General features: G+C 37.9%; 1 protein-coding gene across 1 annotated transcript in view; it reads right to left on the reverse strand.

Moving 5' to 3' along the window:
- The window catches only part of GRXCR1 (glutaredoxin and cysteine rich domain containing 1), a gene marked incomplete at both ends in the record, with an annotated part of 79247 nt that overhangs the window by 26151 nt on the left and 29470 nt on the right, over nucleotides 1-23626 (reverse strand). The window contains one exon of the mRNA XM_084901221.1: nucleotides 16926-17168. Coding sequence (XP_084757347.1) covers nucleotides 16926-17168 — 243 coding nt within the window. The remainder of the gene's footprint in view (nucleotides 1-16925; nucleotides 17169-23626) is intronic.

Raw genomic sequence — 23626 nt, forward strand, 5'->3', positions numbered from 1 at the left:
GTATACATGCATATTATAAGATATTCATATTTTATTATGTCTACTTTATTAATATAGAATATTAACTTATAAAATTATTAACTTATAACTTATTAACTTATACTAGAATTTATATTTTTATAAGTCAGCATGTTATTTTACCATCTTTTATAATTGTAATTTTTGGGGGGAAATTACAGAGTTATCTTCAGAACACTATAATTGAGGATGAAAGCTCTCCACAATAAATCCAAACTTTTTTTTTTGCTGCATATATTCACAACAAAATTAATATTTGATGATTTTAAAACAAAAATAAAATTTAGTCATAGGCAAATCTGTTATTTTACTAGAATTACAAATACATCTTCCAAATACATAGATTATTAATCAAGATTTCTTCATTGCGTGAACCAAAGGGCTCACATATCAATCAGTGCAAGTTTTAAAAACTAAAATGATTTAGCCTCCAAGTCACTTCAAGTCAAAGTTAAAGATGACTTATCAGCATCATAAAATAGCACTGGGTATAGTAAATTTATGTCTTTTCTTTGTTCCCGGTCCTTTTGTAACCAAAGCTATTTCTACCCGGCCATAATGTATATTTTTAATCAGACAGTATTAGCCACAGCAGAGCAAACCACAAGTCATGAGGACAGATGACAGTAACTCTATTTATGTCAGAGATTGGTTTCTGTGACATTGCATATAAAGCAGATTTATAAATCAAACCACTTCACTTCCATAATAAATTTGCCTCTACTGAATAGTTTGATCCCAAATTTCATCTTTAAAAACATCCATGAAAAAAATATATAAATTTCTCTCCATGTTTCTAGAGAAACAACAGCATTCTTAAAAACAATCTACTCTTTATTGATTAAATGCAGCTTATGATATAGTAGTAGCATAATGAAGAAATCTGAATGCTTCAGGATATTTGTATTTGAGGTATTTCCCAGTAAGATTAGACAGTAGTAGGCAATGCCCTGGTTTTGCCTGACATCATTCCTGAGTAAATAAACCATAGTTTTGCTTTAAACAACTTCTAAGCCTCCAGACTCAGTGAGACTTTGTCCTAAGCTGGCTGAGTGGGCCTCCAATTCTATAAAGATGAAACTGCTTACTCTGTACATCACTTTAGAAGGAAAGAATCATGAAAACATTAAAACATCATTCTCTAATTTACCAATTCATTATACTGACCTAAAGTGTGGCATACATATACTTTGTGATTTGTTGTTGTTTTAAGGCAGCAAATGTATTGACATTTTAGTAAGATTTGCACCGTATGTAGCTTTCCTCAGCGCCACCCAATTTAGCTGCTGTGCATAGGATTGCCAAGTGTGAGCTCCTTACAGCCAAGATGTGGTAAAGTAGTGACTCCTGGTGGTGGTTATATAATTGTGCAACTATTTTCAGGAGAGTCAGAAATAATTAGAAAAATAATATACATATACTGCGTCATCCTTTCCAAAAAATTACTGCTACCACAAATATTTTTAAATGGATCATTTCTACACATGCAAACAAAATATACTGTATAAATAAACTTTTTTTAAAAAGTCTTTATAAGAAAAAGCATATTGTAAAGTATCCAAAACAAGAAAACTAAAATTACTCTCATCTTTAGGATTTTGTCCTAAACATAATTCCAACATAAACAAAAATCTCTATCTAACATTAACATAAAACAAACCACAAAACTAGAAATATTGATTTCCAATAAAAGGGCAATGTTTAACAATTCAACTGTGTCATCACAATAGTGTATAACAAAATCATTCTCAAAGTTTAATTTTAAATATATAGAAAAAATAAGAAATGTTTTTGCTAATATATTAGGCTTAACATATAGAGTAAAAATGGTCTACTTATTGTGAATGTCACCATAAATATAAATATATATGTGTATCCTGGAAGACAATATGAAAAATTAACATGATTGTAGTGGTATTATATATGTTTTTATCAAGTACTATTTTTCTAGAGCATTTTTAGGTTCACAGCAAATTTGAGTAAGGCACAGAGAATTCCAATATATCCTGACCTCTACACATGTATAGCCTCCTCCATTATTAACATTCCCCACCAGAGTGATGTTTGTTATAATTGTTGAACCTAGACTGACACTTCATTATCACCCAAAGTCCATAGTTTACATGAAGGTGTTTGTACATTCTATGAGTTTGGACAAATGTATGACAGGTTTTCATCATTATGCTATCATATAAAGTAGTTTCTCTAGAAATACTGTGTATAGTATGTTAATATTTTAAAATCCTTAATCTTTCCCAAAATAGTTAAAGAATAAAACATATCTAAATTACAAATTATTTCAGAGTAATATGTAAGGATAAGCTAATAATAAACTTGTCAAAACTCAGATTTAATCAGCTTTCTCTTCAACTTCTATTCATGTCAGTAGTTCATCTAATTCACCTTAATAGTTCATCTCCTCTCACTTCCTCAGAAAAGTCTTCTCTAATCCTACCCCTTTGAGTAAAAATACCCTATTAGGTGTTCTCAAAGACCTTATTCTGTTCCTTCAGAACATCTCTCTCAGTTTGTGATTCTACATTCATTATGGTGATTATTAAAGTTTGTTTTTTTCTACTAGTTTATGAGAGAAGAATGTGTACATAGGAAATACTAAAAAAAAAAAAAAAAAAAAAAATGGTGGAGCAAATTGAATATCAGCACATACTCAATGAGATTTTAGCTTGCACAACTTGTCCCCACTGTCATAGGATATGGAATAGAGCATGGTGTAGGGGTGGTTCTTCATTCTTTTTGGCCATTTCTACCAATTCACATAAGAACTTTGATGATACTAAAATTATCTAGTACCCTTGGTAGTGTTAATAGGAATCTTTCTCTTCATTTCTTCCTGTTTATCTATTACTCATATTACTTCAGAAGAGACATTGCAGGACTAAGGATTTTTCACTTTTGCACTCTGACTTTGTGTCCTAAGCTGATAGTTGCCTATGCAGACTTCAGCTCATAACTAGCCCTCTCATCCTTCTTGACATTATCCAAATTGATCAACAGCTATTGCTAGTCTCTAAGAATAATACTGCCTATTTAAAGAATCATCTTTGGATAACTATTTCCTGGATCTGGTGAACTTCAGCTGACCTACTATTGCTACAGCCCTATAAACCATTTCACCCTCCTTTCCCAAAAAGAAAGCTCCTTCCAGGCCCATTCGCAGTCAGCATTGGCAAATGGAGACTTATTCTCATAGAGCTCTACTTGATTTCTTCCGTACTTGATTACTTATGAAAGAAACAAGGAGACAGGGTGTCTGCTCCACTCTTCAAAATGCACATAGCATCCAGCAACATACCTACTTGGAACCTAATGATGGTTCTCAGTTGAAAGTAAGTAATTTAAAACTAGAACTTATTGTTGAGAAGTTGATACAATAGGCTTTTTGGCTCAGAGATGCTGATAGTTGCCTATGCAGACTTCAGCCCATAACTAGCCCTCTCATCCTTCTTGACATTATCCAAATTGATCAACAGCTAAATAACCCAGAGTTCAGGAAAAGCAAGAAATAGACAGATAACAAAGAAGATAAAGGGAGTGTTTCTGAGATGTTACTGAAGTGAATTGCTCCAATCTGGTTGGAACACATTTTCAGCTGTTCTTTTAATTTCCTGTATGTTTTGCCTGTGAAAGATAAAACATACTCTAGCTGGAAGAAAGAAAGGGAAGACAAGGGAGGAAAGGAGAGAAGAAGGGGGAGAGGGAGAAAGGAAGGAGGAAATCCCATCATTGATTAGAATTGCATTTATATTTTCTATGCTGAAATGTAGTGTGCGTGATGTTTGCTAAGATGGGGAAAGAGAGAAAAGGTGAAAACACTTTTAAAAAACTACACTTTTACATGGGAAATATCTTAATACTATCAACAATAAAAATATATTTTTTAAAACTACATTTTTATATTTCTTTTCAAATTGGGAAATAATAAAGAAGTTATAGAAACAGATACCAGAAAACAATGAACATTTTAATATCTTGATAAAAAAAATTTTAAATCCTTTTTAAGAAAACCATTTCAATTATATTTTATATGTCAGTAATTATATTAAAATGGGTAAACTTTACTTCACCCATAATCACCTCACTTTACTATTCTGAATGTACTGACAGGAACGATGCGGTCATTTTCTCAGCATGTGATTAGCCTGAATCATGCTACTACATTATGGGCTTCTGGATCCCAATATGAAAACAAAAGCAAGGATTTTGAGATTACTAAGACTATAGCATGATCCACTATGAATGTATGTAATTTAATGTGAACAAATCTGATTGTCAGCCCTTTTTCCAAACTAATATTAGGCTTATAAGTAAGGAAATTATGACAAGAAAAAAGAATGAAAATTATGTATCTGAATAATAAGATGTTTGCGACCTTCAAGTGTTTGCGATCTTCAAAGAAAAAAATAGTATGCAGCATAATATTGTACATCTTACATTATCATATATAAACTACAAAACCACAATTAGTTAATCATCTGTGTTCTAAGAGTGACTTTTGGTGTGCAAAAGATATTGACATTCTAATAAAATGATTACTCCAGGCTTGATTTTTAGTACTCCTCTTTTTCCTGACTATTAATTATCAATTGTGTTAGATTATTTAGCTCTCTGAAAAAGAGCATTTTCTCAATTTTAATGCCATGCTCATGGTTACATACTAGAATTTTCTTAGGAAATAGCCATATGGTTTTCTGAGTACAATGGTGACAAAAGCCCTTGAGTCTAACTCTTCTATCCTCCACAACTAGATTCCCTCTGAAAGGCAAAAGAAATGTAAGAGTTGTGGAAAATTTGACTTAATGATAAAACTTGAACAGGATAATATCCACATGTCAGGTATTTAAAGGGTATGTTGCGAAAAGAAGGGCAGACAGGACTGAATGTTTCATGAACTCCACCATAAAGGGAGTTGCTGCCTGAAGAAAATATTTGCAAATACATGACCCACGCTTGCTCATTTAGAGATGAGTGGTAGTCAGAAGACCTCTCTGTCCAGCACATATCCTCAATAAGGATGATAATGTCTCCAAAAGAGTGAAAATGTTTGTGATCTTGGCCTCAATTATCTCATTTATGGAAACTTCTCTAAGAAGATAGTCTAACAATATGAAAAATTACATTCACAAAGATGCTTATTGCAATACTTTCTAAAACAGTGGGCCTAAACAGTCAAGAGTTGGGAAAAGAAGAAAAAAGTGTAGTACATGTCAAAAATGTATAAAATCATTAGAAATAATTTTATCATTATGGACATTCTAAAATCCAGTTAGTCTGGCTCTAGAAGCCTATAAATAAAACCAATGAGCTACATATATCCGAGCACAGTCCTCAAATTATCCCATTAACTGGCTCCAGCAACCTTTTCAATTTCATTTCCCAGTTTCTATATACATTCGATAGATGATCTCCAATAATGGCCATCATCACTTCCTCCTCTCCCTGACAGTGTAGACATATGTCACTTCACTGATCAAGAGGTGGGGTCTAACCCCTCACTTTGTATCTCGGCTTCTGATTTGTCTTAATCAATAGGCAGTGTGAGAAATTATATTCTAGAATTCACGAGTGGTCCTTCTCTTATTTAATGTATTTTGTTATATTATGAGAACTCTCTGGTGGTGGAGAAGATTATGAAATAACAAAATTCTATGAGTTCAAGAAGTCTTTTAGGATAACTCCATTTTTCAATGATCTTTTTCTCAGCTGATATTCTATAGCACTAACAATCTGGGTGGTTGTGGGGCTATATGCACACAGGACTTCATATATACTCTTTTCTTTTCTATCTTACTGGAAGTTCCTAGCATGCAAACCTCACAGCTTATATTGCTGTTAAATCCTCCAAAAGGCCTGACACAGTGCATAATAGATTCCCATTCGTTTATTAATTGGTCATTTCAAAAATATTAAACTAGTGTCTGGCTGGTTTAGCTCTATTGGTTAGAGCATTGGCCCATGTCAGGTTTGATTTCAGGTCAGAACACATGCCCAAGTTGTGGGTTTGACCCTGGTAAGAGGGATGGCACAATCAGGAGGCAACTGATAGATGTTTCTTTCTCTGAATCAATTTCTCTAACTCTCTCTCTAACTCTCTCTCTCTCTCTCTCTCTCTCTCTCTCTCTCTCTCTCTCTGTTTCTCTCTCTCCCCCTCTCCTCTCTTCCTCACTCTAAAATAAATATTTAAAAATCTTTTTTAAAATATTAATCTAGTGAATGATGAGGAGACATTCAGGAAAATTTACCTTTTTCTAAAGAATAAAAACATAGCTGATTATTCAATTTTATTTTCAATTCCAATTTTCTAATAATTTTTATACTATGCATTATAAGACATTTCATAATATATCATTTTGAATGTAGGACACAAGTGACCTTGAAAGAATATTTATTGTGAATAATCTCCCTTTAACCTGAGTTCTGCACTATCAAAGTGAATGAGTGGTCTGGAGTTAGCAGTCTTCAAGAAAAATCATATTGTTATTTTTATTGTATCCTCTGCTTGAGAAAGAACTAAGATTTGGTGTCATTCTGAATCAGTGCTCTCAGCCAGTGACAGCATGAGATTGATTTCTCATTTTGACTTATAAAAATCTGAAAATGTAGATCTTGCCATTTTTACTCCAGAGACAAAACACAGTAGGCAGAGTGGAGCCAGTATTCTCAAGTAAGCATTTCCAAAGCTAGGATAGCACTTTCCAACACCCAGTTCCTTCAAACCCTTTCTCATACCCTCTGCCACATGTTTGAACTCTCTTGACTCATTCAAGGGGAAAACAAAGGACTCAAGCTGGAGCTCAAGTCATTTCAAGCTCCAAAGCACAGAATACTCCAAAAAATGTGACATCTGAGGACCCCAATGGGAAGAACAAGGAGGAACTCTCAGGTTCTGGGGCCCTCGGTGGACCCAAAGGCCTTTGCGGCCTTTGATTTGGCAGCCATGATGAAAGACAGACAGCAGGAACCTGGAAACAATCAGCAAGGAGCTAAGCTGCAAGTGGGATCAGGCTCATAACTTTCTCCTTTGGTACTAACATTTGAAAGAGATCTAAGTTGACCTGTTCTTTCAGAAAGAAACTCAGTTATTCCCTAGAGTTCTTTACCCTGCATTTCATCAGCTCGCTCTTTCTCAGAACTGAACTGAACCCCACCTCATGAGAAAGACTTAGAGATGTCCACAAGTTAGGCCAGCACCAGATTCCTTTCTAGAAATCTCTTATGCTGGGGACACATGTGGCATGGAATTAAGGCCTCATTCCTCCTCTTCCTCCTCTTCCTCCTCCTCCTCCTTCTCCTTTCCTCCATCTCCTCCTCCTTCTCCTCCTTCTGCTCCTCCTCCTCCTTCTTCTTCTTCTTTTGAGGTTTTATCTATTGTATTTCACAATTTATCTTGATGTGTATATACATTTAATGTACTAGTATACTTTTACTCCTTAAGAACAAATTATACTCCAAAGGATTTGATGGTACTTTAGAGTCTATCCCGCCATATCAAATAAAAGTTAAAGTGGATAGTAATACATTTCTGACAATAACTACATATTAGAAATTATAAAATAAAAATTACAAGTAATTTTCCAACTTATTTATCCTCTTTTTATTTGAACCCAAAGTAAAAATTTTAATGGTTTGCTGGTAAACTAGAAAAATATATTTATACCATTACAAATAATAAAAAATATATGCAATAAAATATTTTCAATTGTAATATTGCAAGTGTAATCTTTAGAAATTGAATAAATCAATCCACTGTGTTCTGGCTTATATGCTTTTGGGATGGGAATGGGGGGATGAGGACAATTATGTGATACCATAATCAATAAGAAAAAAAAAAGAATAAACTGAAGAAAATGTAAGAAAAAAATGCAGAATAACACATTGAAAGAATATATGATTAAGAAAACAACACGGAAAAAAACATGGTAAAGAAGTATGCCAATGGTGAAAAGGCTTATATATTTGCATTTTAAGTCTCAGAAGAAGATGATGATTAATAAGGCAGAAGCATTATTTTAATAAATAATGACTGAAGATTTACAATATTGAAAAATAAATTAATCAACATATTTGAGAAGACTTGCAATTCCCAAAACAGTATACACAATATGCTCATGATAGAAAATTTACTGAAAACCAAAGGCAAAAATAGAAAACATCTTCAAGCAGTCTGAGGAGAAAAAGAGAGATTATGTTTCAAAAGGTCAACAGAAAAACAACTGTGATTTCCTCCCTCCACTTTTTAATGGAGTCTATCTCATTTCACAGAGTTCAAATGCTGCCTCCTTTGTGGGACCTGCTGTCATTGCCCTGATTGAAATGACTCTTCCTTAGTAAATAGTAAATAGTAAAACTATTTACATCAACTTAGTAAATAGTAAAACTAGTTCAGAGTGATATAGTTCGTATCCATACTCACCCCACTCCCTCACCCCACACACCTTTTAAATTTTGAGCCTAGCTTCGGATTCTAGGGATTTAAAATCTTTGAGTTCCTAGACTATTTTCCGATGCTTTGAACACAGAGACTGCTCAATGTTGTTCCTCCTGGGCCCTCCAAGGTGACTATTTTTTACAAAAGTCTGGAGGCTGAGCAAAGACACATATACAGTCCTGTGCCATCTGATTGTGGATCACAGTCCACACCGTATTTTAGCAATATGGCCCAAGTTCCAAAGAAATTCAAATAACATAAAATAGCTGAAAAGAACTTTAGACATTTCTTTCTGTGTTTCCCAAGTCTTTTAACTGAACTTTTCGGCTTATTCCAAGTCATTCAAGGGAAACTGTATGTGGAGTACAAGAAAGTGTGTGGGTCGGCAGTGTTGTCGGCATTTGGAGAATAGATTGACTGACATCCCTCCTGTTCACACTACCCATCAGGTGCCCCTAAGGAAAGGTCGAAGGAACCTCTAGGGGACATAGAGAACTATTTGAAAAGCACTAATTCTGATTCAGCCTCCTCGGTCCCTCAAATGAACCACATGAGTCTTAGAGAGGTTCTGAAATTCACACAGAAAAGCTGAGCACTGGCTCCCGGGGACTTAATGTTATTGATTTCCTGTAAGACTGACCTCTGTTACACCCAAAGAAGAGGAGCCCCCTACCACCCCCACACACACACACACACCCCTGCCCCATCAGCATTTCAGAGCTTGTTGCTGGACAGGTGGTTTGTTTCATTTTATTCATTTTATTCATTCTCTGAATCTAATCCAGTGAATAAACACCATCAGGACCAAAACATATGGTCAGGTCTTTAGCTTAATTTTTTGTTTTTGGAGAGACGCGCATCTTGGGATGAGTTGAACCCAAGGAGTGATTAAAAACAGAACAAAACCACAACACAATGTATCATAATTCCACCTGGCAGAAGGCAGCCTGCCACTTGGCTCTGGAGCTATTTACTTTGTCAAATCCCTCTGTGAGATGTTTGTGCAGTTGTAATTATATTTAATATCATGGTAACAAACTAGATGTCTATAGAAAAATAGGTCCTAAAGGCCAGAAACTCTAAGAGAATATATATGTACTTTCCCTTTATTTTTTCCCCCCAGTCAAAATGTAAATGGTATATGCATTTGATTCAGGATCAAGTTTCCACATAATAAAATATTTATATATTTGTTTAAGGTTCTTGAATAGTCCATTTAAAGTCATTCCCCTGATCTTTTTTATTTTCCTAAAAGGAAATATATATTGGAAGTTTTGTTTATAATCTATTTATTTATGACATTTAACTTAAATTGAGCACTAAAGTGTATCATAAATGAGTTCATCCATTTTCCTTTATTCTCTTATTTAATATATTTTCTTATATTGTGAGAGCCCTCTGGTGGTGGAAAGGATACTAAGCCTGTATGCTCACAAGAACAGAAATAGAGTTCATTACAAACCAAAGTTTTTCTTTCTTTCTTTCTTTCTTTCTTTCTTTCTTTCTTTCTTTCTTTCTTCCTTTTTATTTTTTAGAACAGTAGAAAGTTCTGATGCCTGAACTATGAAACTTGGCAAAAATCATTGCTTTCATAACAAACAAACAAACAAAAAAACACTGTAAGAATCAGTAGTGAAATTTCCTCTTCTGTGCAGTCAGCAACTATTTCCCAGTTTTTTCTTTTAAATGTATTCATCTTAAATTAAGTTTAGCATTTTCATTTTTTTCTTTTCTTCTTTATTGATTAAGGTATTACATATGTGTTCTTATCCCCCCATTGCTCTTCTATCCCCCCCTACTCAGACCCTCACCCCCTGGTTGCTTTACAGAGATACTGACTCTAAGTTCTATTAGAAATGGGTATGCTGATTAAAATTTCTATTAACTTTCACTATTATAGCATTGTAAACCAATTTATTTTTATGCATTTTCTAGGTTTTAAAAAAAAGATCTCAAATGCTTATATTATGACCTCTAAATCCCAATAAGAAACACTGATTACATGCAAGTACATTTTCTTTTCAATCAGATTGAGAATAGTTAGCAATTTACACTAAACTGAAATACAGGCAAATTGACTCCTGGAGCCCTTTATTAAGTGGCACATTCTATAGCCTCTTTTAACTGTGACCAAGTTACAAATAGACACAACTGATTTATACTTTACAGTGCCCAGGTCCAAACCAAGTTTAAGACTTGGTTTTTGATATAGGATGCAAATCAGTAAACAATGGACCTACCAGACACTTTAAAGTATCCTGCCATACAGAGAAATACACCAGACAAACTAGTAGTACCAAAGCCTTGGGCAAATGGAACAACAGATTTATATTTGTGAGAGGATGAAGCCAAGGTCAGGATACATATTGAGAAAAGCAGATGTGGGTGAAGTTGTTCCTTAGGCCTATAATTTAGAAATATGTAATGTCTGCATGCCTCAAAAGTTCCCTCTCTTTAACAGGATCTGATTGTTTGGGGTGAAAGTTGAATTGTACATAACCAGGTTTTGAGGGACTTAATACTCTCAGGTTTTTCATGTCATAGAATTAACTCCAGCACCGAAATATGAGATGAAGAAACTATTGCTGCTTCATTTCTTATGTGAGAATAAGATGGCAAGCATATCTGTAAGGCAATGATTTGGTCAATGAACCAAGGATGTCACAAAGTGTGACTAGTGATGCTACGGTATTATTAAAGAAACAAGGTGATGGTGTGTGATTCTGGAAATTTCAGGGAGATTTGGTACTTTGATTAGTTCCATACACCTGTTCATTGAATGCCAAACTGTTCCACAAACAAATTTCATGGGCACATGGAATGTTAAAACATAATTATCTGGACTGACTATAGTAAAAGTATCCAGTCCTCCATGAAAAATATGAAAATGTCAGTGAGCACACCTGTCGCAGAAAAAAAGCCATGATTAGATGATGTCAATGTTCTGCATTTTGGTAAACTATGTGGTAATTGCCCCTAAGTTGTCCATGCCTCATTGTATGGACACTCTACCATATGACATTGGTGGTCCTCCCATCAAGACTGGAGTCTGTTCTCTCCACCTTGTATTTGGATCTGACCATGTGACCCGCTCTAGTCAATGGGACAAAAACAAACATGAAACAAGCAAAAACTTCTCCCATCCAGACCTCTGAGAAAATTGCTAATGATCAGGAAATGACCAAAATGGGATGAAGATGACTTCCAAAGAAAAAGGAAGAGAAGATAAAGATCTAAATTCACTGATTCCATAATTAAATGTTAAAATATCAAAACTAACTGACTGCCTTCCCAATATCCATGATTCCTCTTCTCATCTAAGAAAAACCTGACTTTTTTCAACATATCAAGACCACAATTCCCAACCTACTTTGCAACTAAAAGTGAGCAATACAAAGCAAATGGTATTTAGGTAAAAATTCTGAAAGAGTCCTTTAGCACTCTTCTTCCTCATTCCCTTCCTGCCAGGAATGCAGGCCTAAGGTCCAGCGTCTCAGCCACTATCCTGAACCGTCAGGAGACCTTGAAGGTAGAAGGCATGTGCTAAGAATGGCCAAGCTGTAAAAGAGAAAGTGGTCCTGGGTGATGCCATGCAACTTTAAACCTCCCTAGATCATCTCCCTGTGCTGTATTTTTATTTATTTATTTATTTTTATATATTTTATTGCTTTTGTACAGAGAGGAAGGGAGAGAGATAGAGAGTTAGAAACATCGATGAGAGAGTCATTGATCAGCTGCCTCTTGCACACCCCCTACTGGGGATATGCCTGCAACCAAGGTATATGCCCTTGACCGGAATCGAACCCGGGACCTTTCAGTCCCCAAGCCGACGCTCTATCCATTGAACCAAACCGGTTTCGGCCTGTACTGTATTTTTAATGTGTGTGTATGTGTGAGGGGAAGGGTAGAGATAGTGGGGGAGGGAGGACCCTGGTTTTTCATGCTTTGGGGTTTGTTGTTGTTTGTTTAGGAATTTTTTGTGGAAAAGGATCACTGTTAATCCAAAAATAATGTAATTCATAACAGATATCCAGCCAATTTTACTTTATTTTGTTACTAGAGGCACAGTGCACGGAATTTGTGCATGGGAAGTGTCCCTCAGCCTGGCCTGTCTCTCTTGCAATCTGTGACCCCTCAGGGAATGTCCGACTGCCAGTTTAGGCCAAATCAGCCTAAACTGGCAGTCGGATATTCCTCTCACAATCCACGACTGCTGGCTCCAAACTGCTTCCCTGCCTGCCTGATTGCCCCTAACTGCTCACCTGCCTGCCTGATCACCTCTAACCACTCTGCCTGCTTGCCTGATGACCCATAACCACTCTGCCTACCTACCTGATCATCCCCAACCACTCACTTGCCTGCCTGATGCTCCTAACTGCTGGCCTCCCTGCCTGATCACCTCTAACCATTCTGCCTGCCTGCCTGATTGCCCCTAGCCACTCTTCCTGCCTGCCTAATTGCCCCTAACTACTCTTCCTGCCTGCCTGATCACCCCTAACTACTTGTGTGCCTGCCTAATCATCCCTAACTACTAGGCCTGCCAGCATGCCTGATCATTCCTAACTGCCTCTGTCTCAACCCCCATCACCTGGGCTTAGTCTGGAATGATGTCCAAAATGACACCCAGAAGATCGGTCAGCTACCTGGTCTAATATTACACTTTTATTATTATAGATACTGCACAGAGGTAGACTAACTAATGATTCAATTAAATAAACAATGATTTTCAGAGGATTGTTTTCATGAATTTGAACTTTAGGTAGCAATGAACTATGATGTCTGAGTGGCAAGAAATACATGAGGTAAGATCTATGGTTTCTTAAATGTATTATCATGACAGCTTTACCAAGTTGTGTAGGAAAGGCAAATCCAAGCAGAGCCTGGTGGTCTCCCTGAGTTGAATAAACAGGTCTGAGAAAAGGTTTGCAAGTGGTCTCACGTATTAAGTGTCTGTAAACTAGCTATACTTAATAAGGATTCCTGCATTCTTAATGGAATAAACAGTACTTCAATTATACACATAGTATTATCAAATAGTCACACCTCAATTTCAGCTAGTTTAAGGGACCTACTTAAATCAACAGGCTTTCTATTCTTCTCTCTCCTACCCAAGTCCCCATGTCCCCATGTAGGTTCATTCTATTTGTTTTATGGCTCAATTCCAGTCTGTGTTTTGTAGATATCCAGGGTAGAGTTTTATGGTTGGTCCAGAATAAAAAAACTAACCTATTTCTTACTGCAATTTCTAAGATAATTTCTTTCTAAACTATCAGAACATAATCTGTATAAAGAAGATTCTCTGGTGCCAAAAGAATAGGACAACTGCCCTAAGTAAATTTCAAGTTGAACTTGTTCCCACCCACTATATCCTACTCCCCCCCCCACCCCCGCCCGCCACCAGAGCTCACTCCCAAGCAATGGAGCACCTAGGACAGTATATATTTGTTTTCTAAAGTAATTTCTTTCCCTTGACAATTGCATTGCCTTTATCTTTAGTTTTCATTTGGCTGGGAAAGAGAGTCCTCAGGAGAAAAGAACTCGGCATCCTTGTCAATTCTTCTGTTCCTGCCCATTAAACTCTCTTGTCTTCTCTTCAATGAAGGTAACTGAATTCCCTTGGCGCCACCCACCTGGGTTGGGTGGCTATGATGACAGGAAAAAAGGGAGCTGCAAAATGTTCTCATTTTCTCTGCAACCCACCCCATTGTCACACAGCCTGCCTCCAGGTGCCTCTGTCTCTGTCTAACTTATTCTCCGTCTCCTTCTGTCACTCTATTTCTCTCTCTCCCTCCTTACAGAAAGTTGTATTATGCAGATGATTCGCACATCTTAATTTCTATCACTCATCTAAATGTAAACCAAACCAAATGGTTTCATGTGACTGCTTAAAACATCACAGTTATAAATTACCGACAGTTGGAAATTACCAACATCGGCTTCTTTTTCTCCATAAAAAAATTATGTTTCTCCACATGCCAAAACCCAGCAGAGGGCATCCTTCCATCTCAAATGCATGAATACTGCAGCAAAAAGGCTCCACAATGCCAGCAGTGTCTTTTATTGACAATTGTGCACTGTGACTCAAAAAAAGAGGCTCTTGTGAGAGGAAGGGAAATTGTTACATAAGTTATTCAGGAGTGTCTACCTCCATTTTGAGTTATAGATTTAGAAATCATTCTCCTTTTGTGAGAAAAAAAAAAATCTGTCTTTGGCCTCTCTCCAAGTTTGGAGCATTAAGCTTCAAATTTCAGAAGCAACAGGGTAGCACCTGTGAGATCCTTCCTCCTCTAGGCTTCTAAGTGTGAAAATAAAATGATGACTGAGCAAAAGCGCCCCCCCTTTTTTTGTGGCACTCTTTTTCTATTCCCCAAACTACAAAACAAAAGCAGAAAAGGCACCCCAGCCTGTTAGATTGTCTCAGAGGCAGGAAGAGGAGAAGCATGGGCCAGAGCAGTGCGGCAGGCATGGCCGACCTTGTGCCTGTGTAAGCAGGCAGTCGCCCACTAAATGTCATTATGCAGTTTCACAGAAACTTAAGTCCCACAATGAGAAATATCCTACATTGTCAGAAGAGTTTCCTGGGTTAAAAGGCAAATGCTCACAGCCCTTATAAGTGAGTTGCTCCCTGGTGTAGATAAGTTTATCAGATTATCTCCTTATGGGAGAATGTCCTCGGGAGAGAAGGAAAGATTTTGAGGAGATGAGAGAGCATCATTGACACATCCATTCAACGTCTGTTTTTGAGACTTTGTGCCAAGCCCTGTCATTGGTGCTAAAAAAGCATCAGCAACCAGTTCATGACCTTAACCTTGAGATCATGTACCAACGAGCAAGGTTCTAAGGAGCTGGACAGACCTAACCTTGAGTCTGGCCCTGCCATTTACCAGCTATGTATGTGACTTGGTACAAAGGACTTAATGTTCTCTTTTGCAAAACAAAAATAGTAACTGTTAATATTTACTGAAAATATAGCTTTGTTCCATTTCAATGAAACTTAGTTCCAGGCACAGGAACTAAATATATATATCATAAACCTCCACAATTAGCCAATGGAAGTAGTTCTATTATCATTACCATTTTGTAAATGGGGAAATAGAGGCACAAAGTGACTTACAAATTGCCCACAATGACATGGAAGCCTCGGAGCAGGACTTTGAAACAAGGCTGCCAGATTCTGGGGCCTCTTAACCAGTATGCCAGAGCATAGATTTCCAAGGCGGTGGAGAGGACTGGATCAGAAGGTACGTGTAACATCGACAGCACAGTTTAGCATTATTCTTAGTATTATTGTTATGATATATCATGATTATCACGACCATTCTTAGTATTATTGTTATGATATGTCATGATTATCATCACAGCTTTAGAGACCTAAGGGTCTATATTGAAATAGCAAACATGAGGTTCAATACTTCAAGTTAACATTCCTCTGCTTGGGAATGCAGCCTGTGCCCAGCTCTGAAACTCGGGTGGCATAATGTCACAGCTATTGATTCATGGCTTCCTGCGTTTATCTTTCCATAAGAGGACAGGCTGCCTCGAAAAATTATGTCTCCAGACAGATCAGAATACAGGTTCCCTATTAAAAGTATGACAAGAATATGAGATTCCCTGTAACAAAACATAAGTATTTTCTGCTCTGTTTTGTTGTGTTTTTTTCCCCCCTAACCTCCCCTGAAGTTAAAGGTTAAGACCAGATGCAAAATAAAACCTAAATCCAAGTATTTGTCTGTCCTTTGTTCTCTGAGAGATCCTGTAATCACCCTCTCTTTGCTCCCAGTTTTCCAAAGTGCGCTCTCTAGAGCCCTCTCCTGGCCTTCTCACAGAGTAAGCATGTCCATAGATCAATAGGAGTTATTATGCTAACAGTATTACTCAAAGAGAAATGAGGCAGACATGCTTTCTTGTTGCTCTGGGAGTTCTCTCTGCTTGTTGTAAGCCTGAATTTGTGTCTCAGGCTGCTGCATTACCAAAATCAAGAATAATTTTAAACAAGCAGATAAATTCTTGCTCCAGGCCCCATTTCTTATTGATTTCATTTCAGGACTGTCATCTTAAGTTCATTAGGTAGGAAACTGAGTGTTGGGTAATGAATGGGGTATAAGAGAATTCACAAATATATAATCTTACAAATAATCCATTTTTCTTGCCTCTACCAAAAAAAAAAAATAGTTTTTCATACCTCATGCCAAGCTTCGTAACACAAAACCCAAGTCAACTGAACATTTTAAAAAATGTATTCTATTAAAAAAAAGGCCATTTCATGCTGATTTTATCTCACTGTGCACAGGGATGAACTCTGTTGAACACATACTAGTACAATTGTTTGGGATAGTTTCATTCCCTTGGGTTTGAACTTGAGAAATAGCCAAGTGTCCTAGTGATTATATTGCAAGTGACCTTGTCATACATAGGCTTACAGATCTCTAAAAATACCGGATAAAAATAAGATTTTCCTTACCCCAAGGTAATGGCCATCTATGAACACGACAGGGAGGGAGGGAGCTTCGGAAACCCGTCGGCAGCGCTCATCTAACTCCTTTCCATAGTCGCCGTTCAGAGCTATGTTTTTCTCTTCAAATTTCACTCGATGGTTTTGGAAGATCTTTCTAACCAGTTCACATCTTTCAAAGGTTGTCCGCACCACCCGAAGGCAAGTGGTATAAATCACCACGCGGTCAAATTCCAACTCCGTTGATGGTTGCTAAAGGGAAAACATTATAGTGTAAATATGTTTGCATTTACTTTCCTTGCATTTATTTTAAGACAAGTAATTTTAAGACAATTACGTTTTAGCAAGTGTCTTATATATTAAGGGCATGCAATACAAGTTGAATAAATGCTGTATTTGTCAATTCTCTGACATGACTTTTTAAGTTAAAACACCTGTAATTGAGATGCAGATAGCAATCAACATAATTTAAATGACATAATTCAATTGACAGTATTTTTGCTGTTCTCAGTGGCAGATTGAATGCTGGCATATCTTAAAACTGATGATGTCTTACTTGGCATACCATGTGGTGAAATAAGGACTGGTTGAATTATTTTCCTCATGTTTTGTAGACATTGTTAAATTACTATATCTGCCCGGTAAACCCAAAGTAAAATATGGAACAAAATAGGTTAGCATATAACCATTTGAAAATTCTTTTACAAATCAATTTACCAAATTTCATAGTCTTTCGCACCACAATTTTCTGGGAATAACAAGACCTATGTCATAAGATTTTTCTGAGGTTTAAGCAGCACAACGCATGGGCATGAGATCTGTTGAGTAACAGCTCTCCAGTGCGCAGTGAGAAGGCTCTGCCACAAGGAATGAAAGACTGAGTAACTCAGAGGGAGTGCATAGAAATCAACAGCCAAATGGGGAGTGGGTCAAAGCCAGGCCTGACAAGGAAACAAAGCAACAGGTACACTGCACCTAGCCAGGGTAACTCAGTTGGTTGAGCTTTGTCCCATGTACTAGGAGGTGGCTGGTTTCATTCTTCATCAGGGCACATGAGTGGATTGTGGGCTTGATCCCCAGTGGAGGTCATTCAGGAGGCAGCCAATCAATGTTTCTCTCCCATCCTCTCTCTGAAATATTATTTAAAAAACAAGCAAACCGGTAAATTGCAATGGAGGCAAGCAACTCTCACAACAAAAGAGAAGTCTCCTTCTGTGAGAATTGCTTTTTCAACAGATCCTGCTACATCAGAAATCAGGGACTGTATTCCTGGAAACCTTGCCCAGCATTGCTCAGATTATACCAGGTCGATCCTAGCATCATCAGGAAAGACCTGTTTCCTCCTTATCACAGTGCTACTTGCAGGAACTGAACAGAGTATGGCTATACCATGAGACAAGGGACATGGGAGTCTTCACGGGGCCCCAGTTGTTGAAACACAACCATACAATCTGTAAACCCGGGTGAAGTCCAAACACTGAATGGAAACTGCTCCAGCCAGCTAAACACCAAAATCAGAAGGTAGGATACTAAGCTTCATCACTTTGGGTTCAAAGAAATCAGAACATTCTGCTGGATACATATGTATAGATAGTTCTAAAAAGATCCAAAGTCATGAAAATGGCAATGTAATGTTCTCCACCTCACTGAAAGAGAGAACATCTCTCTTTCCAGATTACCGAGTTTATTAAAGATGAAATGCAGGGAACCAATTCCAGCATGTAATAATTACAAGAGTTTCACTGAAAGGTTAGTGAAGCTTGGGCAGCTCAACAAGGGTGAGCTACATATGTAGTTTACCTGTTGTAAATGGCTAATGGCACTTCCCTCAAACCTGAATAGAAGTGTTAACTGACAGAGAGCTCAGAGCGTTTTATTGCCTCCTGTTGGCCAAACACCTGAACAGCTATCGGCTATTGCCCAAACTGACAATGTTTCTGTATGCTTTGATACCTTACCCTTTGAAGTATATACCTCCACCTTGCCTTGGGAAAAAATTTTGTTATAATAAAAGCACAGGGTCCTAGAGAAGGAAGGAGTCTTTAACTCCTTCAGCTGAAGATCCTATGACCCCCAATGCCTTTCAAAATTATCTTTTGTCCTTGGACTCCTTCTTGAATCTGCGCACAGCCCCTCCCAATATGTTACACTTTTTTTTTTCAATAGCTACATGTATTTTTAAAAATATTTGATCAGAAATGCATTTCCCCATGTGTAGAAGTGGGAAATTTTGAAATTGGACCTCTCTGATGCCACATTAACCAATTCACATAGGATGCTCTCTACACACACATTAAACCATAGGTACCACCCTCCTGTGTGTCTCTGGGAATCATGCATTAAAAGCTAGTAATGAGATACACCCCTATCAGGTGGTCACATTGGACGCTATCTAATGCAAAGGATAACAAAAATATCTCTTTATCTGCTGTTGAGGATGAGCTCTGTCTGGAATGACTGGTAACTAGAGTGATATTAGATATTAAAATAAACTGGGAGCTTTTTCAAATCCCCAAAGTCCACACCAAGCACATGCCAATTAAATTAGAATCTCCAGGGTTGGGACTGCAGAGCGGAGTATTTTTTTAAAGCTCCTGAGGTGATTCTAATGGGAAACCACATTCTATCGCTAATTAGTAACCAGTGGAAATATAGAATTATAGTCCGCACCCACATCTACTGAATCTGAATCTGCATTTTAACAAGTTTTCTGGAAACTTAGATCCACGTGACATTCTGAGGAGCTCCAGTGCAATCACCTAGGCCAGTGGTCAGCAAACTCATTAGTCATCAGAGCCAAATATCAATAGTACAATGATTGAAATTGGTTTAGAGAGATGAAAACCGACTTCAGTGCATGGGCCAGGAAGTTTCAATCGCACTGAACCTGTGCTCCCACATGTGGTATTTTTGTGGAAGAGCCACACTCAAGGGGCCAAAGTGCCGCATGTGGCTTGCGAGCTACAATTTGCTGACCACTGACCTAAGCAGTTGGATTTTGCAGAGAATCAGGGATTATATCCCTTTAAGATAACTGCTAGTCATTCTTTCAGTTCTTAGAACAATTCATTTGTCAAACATGGTGCTGGGCACTAGATACCAAATGGTGGCCAAAAAATATAATTCCCTAACAACACAGAACTAAAATACTAAAAAAAAAAAAAAAAAAGAAACTCAAAAGTTACATAATCAAATGTAAAACAACAAACTGTTAAATGTTGTTAAGAAAATGCACACAGTGTTAGGAGAGGCTATTGCAGGAATGCCTTCTCTTATCTTACAGGTTGAGAAAGTGTCTCCTGATATTTGGATACTGATTGAAAGTATAAGAAGGATTTGACAGAGAAATTGCCTAGGTAGAGAGCACGAAGGAAAGTATTATATGTGAGGGCAAAGATCTTGCCTGGGAGGCAGATAGCATGCTGAGACTCTGAAGTAAGGTCTTTTGCTGAAACAGAGAGAATTATAATAGTACTCAATGATTCTGGACAGGTGCACAGGATCAATATCATGTTTACTTTATAGCCACTGTAAAGATGTAGGCCTCTCATCTAAGAGCAGTTAGAAGTCCCTGAGGCTTTTAAGGAGGATGAGAGGGACTTACATTTTAAAAAGGGAAGTGAAGCAAGGCCAGAGGGGAGAACTGCACAGAACACGTGCTGCGCAAACCTCGGGAGTGTCATTGGTAGCAGAGGCTAAAGGAGTTAGGCATTTAGGGCTGTATTGTCCACAGCTTGAGCACAATACAATGCATAGTCTCATTCCCAATTCCCTCCATCTTGGAACTGAGATTGAATAGAGGTTACATTCAGGGTAAGAGATATGGGTACCCTTTAGAATAGGCTATTAAGTAAAATGTTCTAAAACCATCCAATTGCACAACTTTTGGGATGACTTGGAAGGAGATCTTCTTAAAGGTAAAGGTAGGCTGAATGATTTCTCAAGGTCCTTTCCAGTTTTATAATATGAATTTTCAATGATGCTGTTTTTGGTCATAAAAAAAAATCCTCTCCTACATTTGTTTCATTTTCATTCCTTCAACAGACGTGTAAAGCATCTGCCTGATTCTAAAAATAGCATCTCAGCGGTTTGCTGTCCCTCTTCTCCCTTACTGAGGGTTACCATGGGAATAGCGTAACGAAGGAGGAAGCGTCTGAGACAGCAGGATTTGTAGCCTGCTTGTTCAGAGAGCTGACCTAGATGCTAATAAAAGCAGGCTATTTCTTCCTTTCCATTGATTAAAAAGATGAATCTTGGTGCCCGCTAGGCACTGGAAATATCAGGGGCATCACTTTGTGAGGTGTGTGATTTGCTAACCACTATGACTGCACAAGTGAAATGAGTACAAAATAATATTTGAATACAAACTGTAATTTAAAAAATTTAAATACAACATTTATTTTAAAAATATGAATCTTTTTTTCTTTTTCATTGTTTAGTATTACAAATAGTAGTACATATGTCTCCTTTTTTTTTTTTTTTTCCAAGTGACCTTCCCCCAGCTTCCCCTACCTTCCCTAATTATGAATCTTAGTGGTGCCCTCAAGCCTAGCTACAATCCACAGCAAATGCAGACGTGTGGGCAAGGGCTGGGCCCACTGCTGTGAATGAGACCCAGAGGCTCCTAAGTAGCCAACGCATGTCCTCAGCCTGCACTTGGTTCAGCACCAGTCACTGTGAAAGTGTAAGCACTTCAGTCACCTCGTCATCTTGGGACAATTCTGGAGCCCCACACCCACTGGAACTGCCACTGGAACCCAAGACAAGGATCAGGCCCCAGCCTTCCTGTCAGAGGGTGAACGTGGAGCAAACACCCAGCTCCTCAGCTGCAGCCAATCCAGTGGGTCATTTCAACTCAACCCTTGCCTGTCCAGCCTGGCCCTGTTTGACAAGGCCTCCTGATCTTACCCAGGATGCCCCCAAACCACTGAGAAGCTAGTGGTCTCCAGACAACTTCAGGAATTCAGGTCTTAAGCAAAAATTTAAAGTAACAGTTTTTGTCAGTCTGTTCCATGTTTCCGTGCCTCTGGTTCTATTTTATTCATCAGTTTGTTCTGTTCATTAGATTCCTTGTTCATTTGTTTTGGTTTTTAGATTCAGTTGTTGATAGACATGTATTCATTGCCATGAAGAGATTAATGAATCTCAGTGGGAAGGGCGTTGAGGGTGGAAAGAGATTAACCAATGATCTTACTTGTGTGTATGCATTACCTGTGGACACAGACAATAGGGTGGGGGTGGTGAAGGCCTGAGACAGGGTGGGAACCAAGTGGAGGCTGGGGGAAGAAGGGGACATCTGTAATATTCTCAACAGTAAAGATTTTTAAAAAAATAAATAAAATAAGCCCTCCCTCCAAAGAAAAGTAGCATTTTAAAAATGTCAGTGGCAGACATAATGCTCTACATCCATTTAATCCTCACAAAGCTTCCATGGTGTTACTGTCATTATTTATAGATCTGGAAACCTAAGCTCAGAGGAGATCAGTGTCCTAGACAAGATGACAGAGTTAAAACTCATCCAAGTTAGAAGACTGGACCCAGATGTACATTCTTCCAAAGTCTGTGTGCTTCCCACGGAGCCACATCAAGCCAGGGAGCCACTGTTGTCACGCCGCCCCCTCCTCTGGGTATAAAGTTGTTGCCAAACCAGAGGCGGCTATAGATCTAACTCGTTGCCTGGGACATGTTGTTCTCCATTTGAGGAGGTTTGTCTGTTCATTAACTTATGCTCCCCACATTTAACAGTAAGTAACATCACAGGGGGGAACATTTTAAACTACTTTTTTTCTGTCTAAACAAATTTCTTTGAGATGGGCAAAGTGTAGGGATCTTGTCTCCTTTAGCTGAAGGCAAAGAGGCGAAGTTATTAACTCAGGGTCAGCATGTTGGAAGACAAATTGGGACTAGATCCAGATTCCTTGGTTATCAGGAAATGGGCAAACCTGGCTTCAGAAACTGTCATTTTTAATAACAGCCACATGTCTATAAAGGGGAAGGGAATGTTACAAATCAATCTCTCTCTCTCTCTCTCTCTCTCTCTCTCTCTCTCTCTCTCTCTCTCTCTCTCCCCGAGTCTGTGAGCCCATGTAGCTAGCTATATGGGTATTATGGAATGCTTCTAATGCTGAATTAAAATAAGTAAACCCCTGCTCACCTTGCTCTCAAATCACCTCTTGAAATCTCATTCTTGCTCTTAACTAATGTGATTTCAAAACCCACTTGATCCACACCAGGTACCGCTCTTAGCCTATTTCCTGGGTCTGTTTCCAGTCCATCAATTATTACCTATTCAGTCCTGAAGGTGAAAAGCAATCTATGCCATATCCCCTCGCCACACTTTGACAAAAAAAAAAAAAAAAAAAAAAAAAACCTGGGTACTTCTCTGTGTCCCTCTGTAAGGCACAGAATATAAAAATAAGTATAGTAGCTGTTATTTATTGTATGACTCCTGCATATTTATGTGCAGTTCTATTCTAGGGACTTCAAATTGCACATTTTGAAAATTACATGTGAAATTTTCACTGATCATAAGAGAGAAGAATTATTATACAAACTAGAGGCCTGATGCATGAATTAGTGCACCCATAGGGTCCTTCAACCTGGCTGCTCCCTCTCACAATCTGGGACCCCTCCAGGGATGTTGAAAGGCCAGTTTTTGCCCAATCTCCACAGGTCATCCTGCAGGGATGAGACCAAAACCAGCAGTCTGA

Source organism: Pipistrellus hanaki, assembly GCF_964339955.1.
Source record: "Pipistrellus hanaki genome assembly, chromosome: 1".
Lineage (NCBI taxonomy): Eukaryota > Metazoa > Chordata > Mammalia > Chiroptera > Vespertilionidae > Pipistrellus > Pipistrellus hanaki.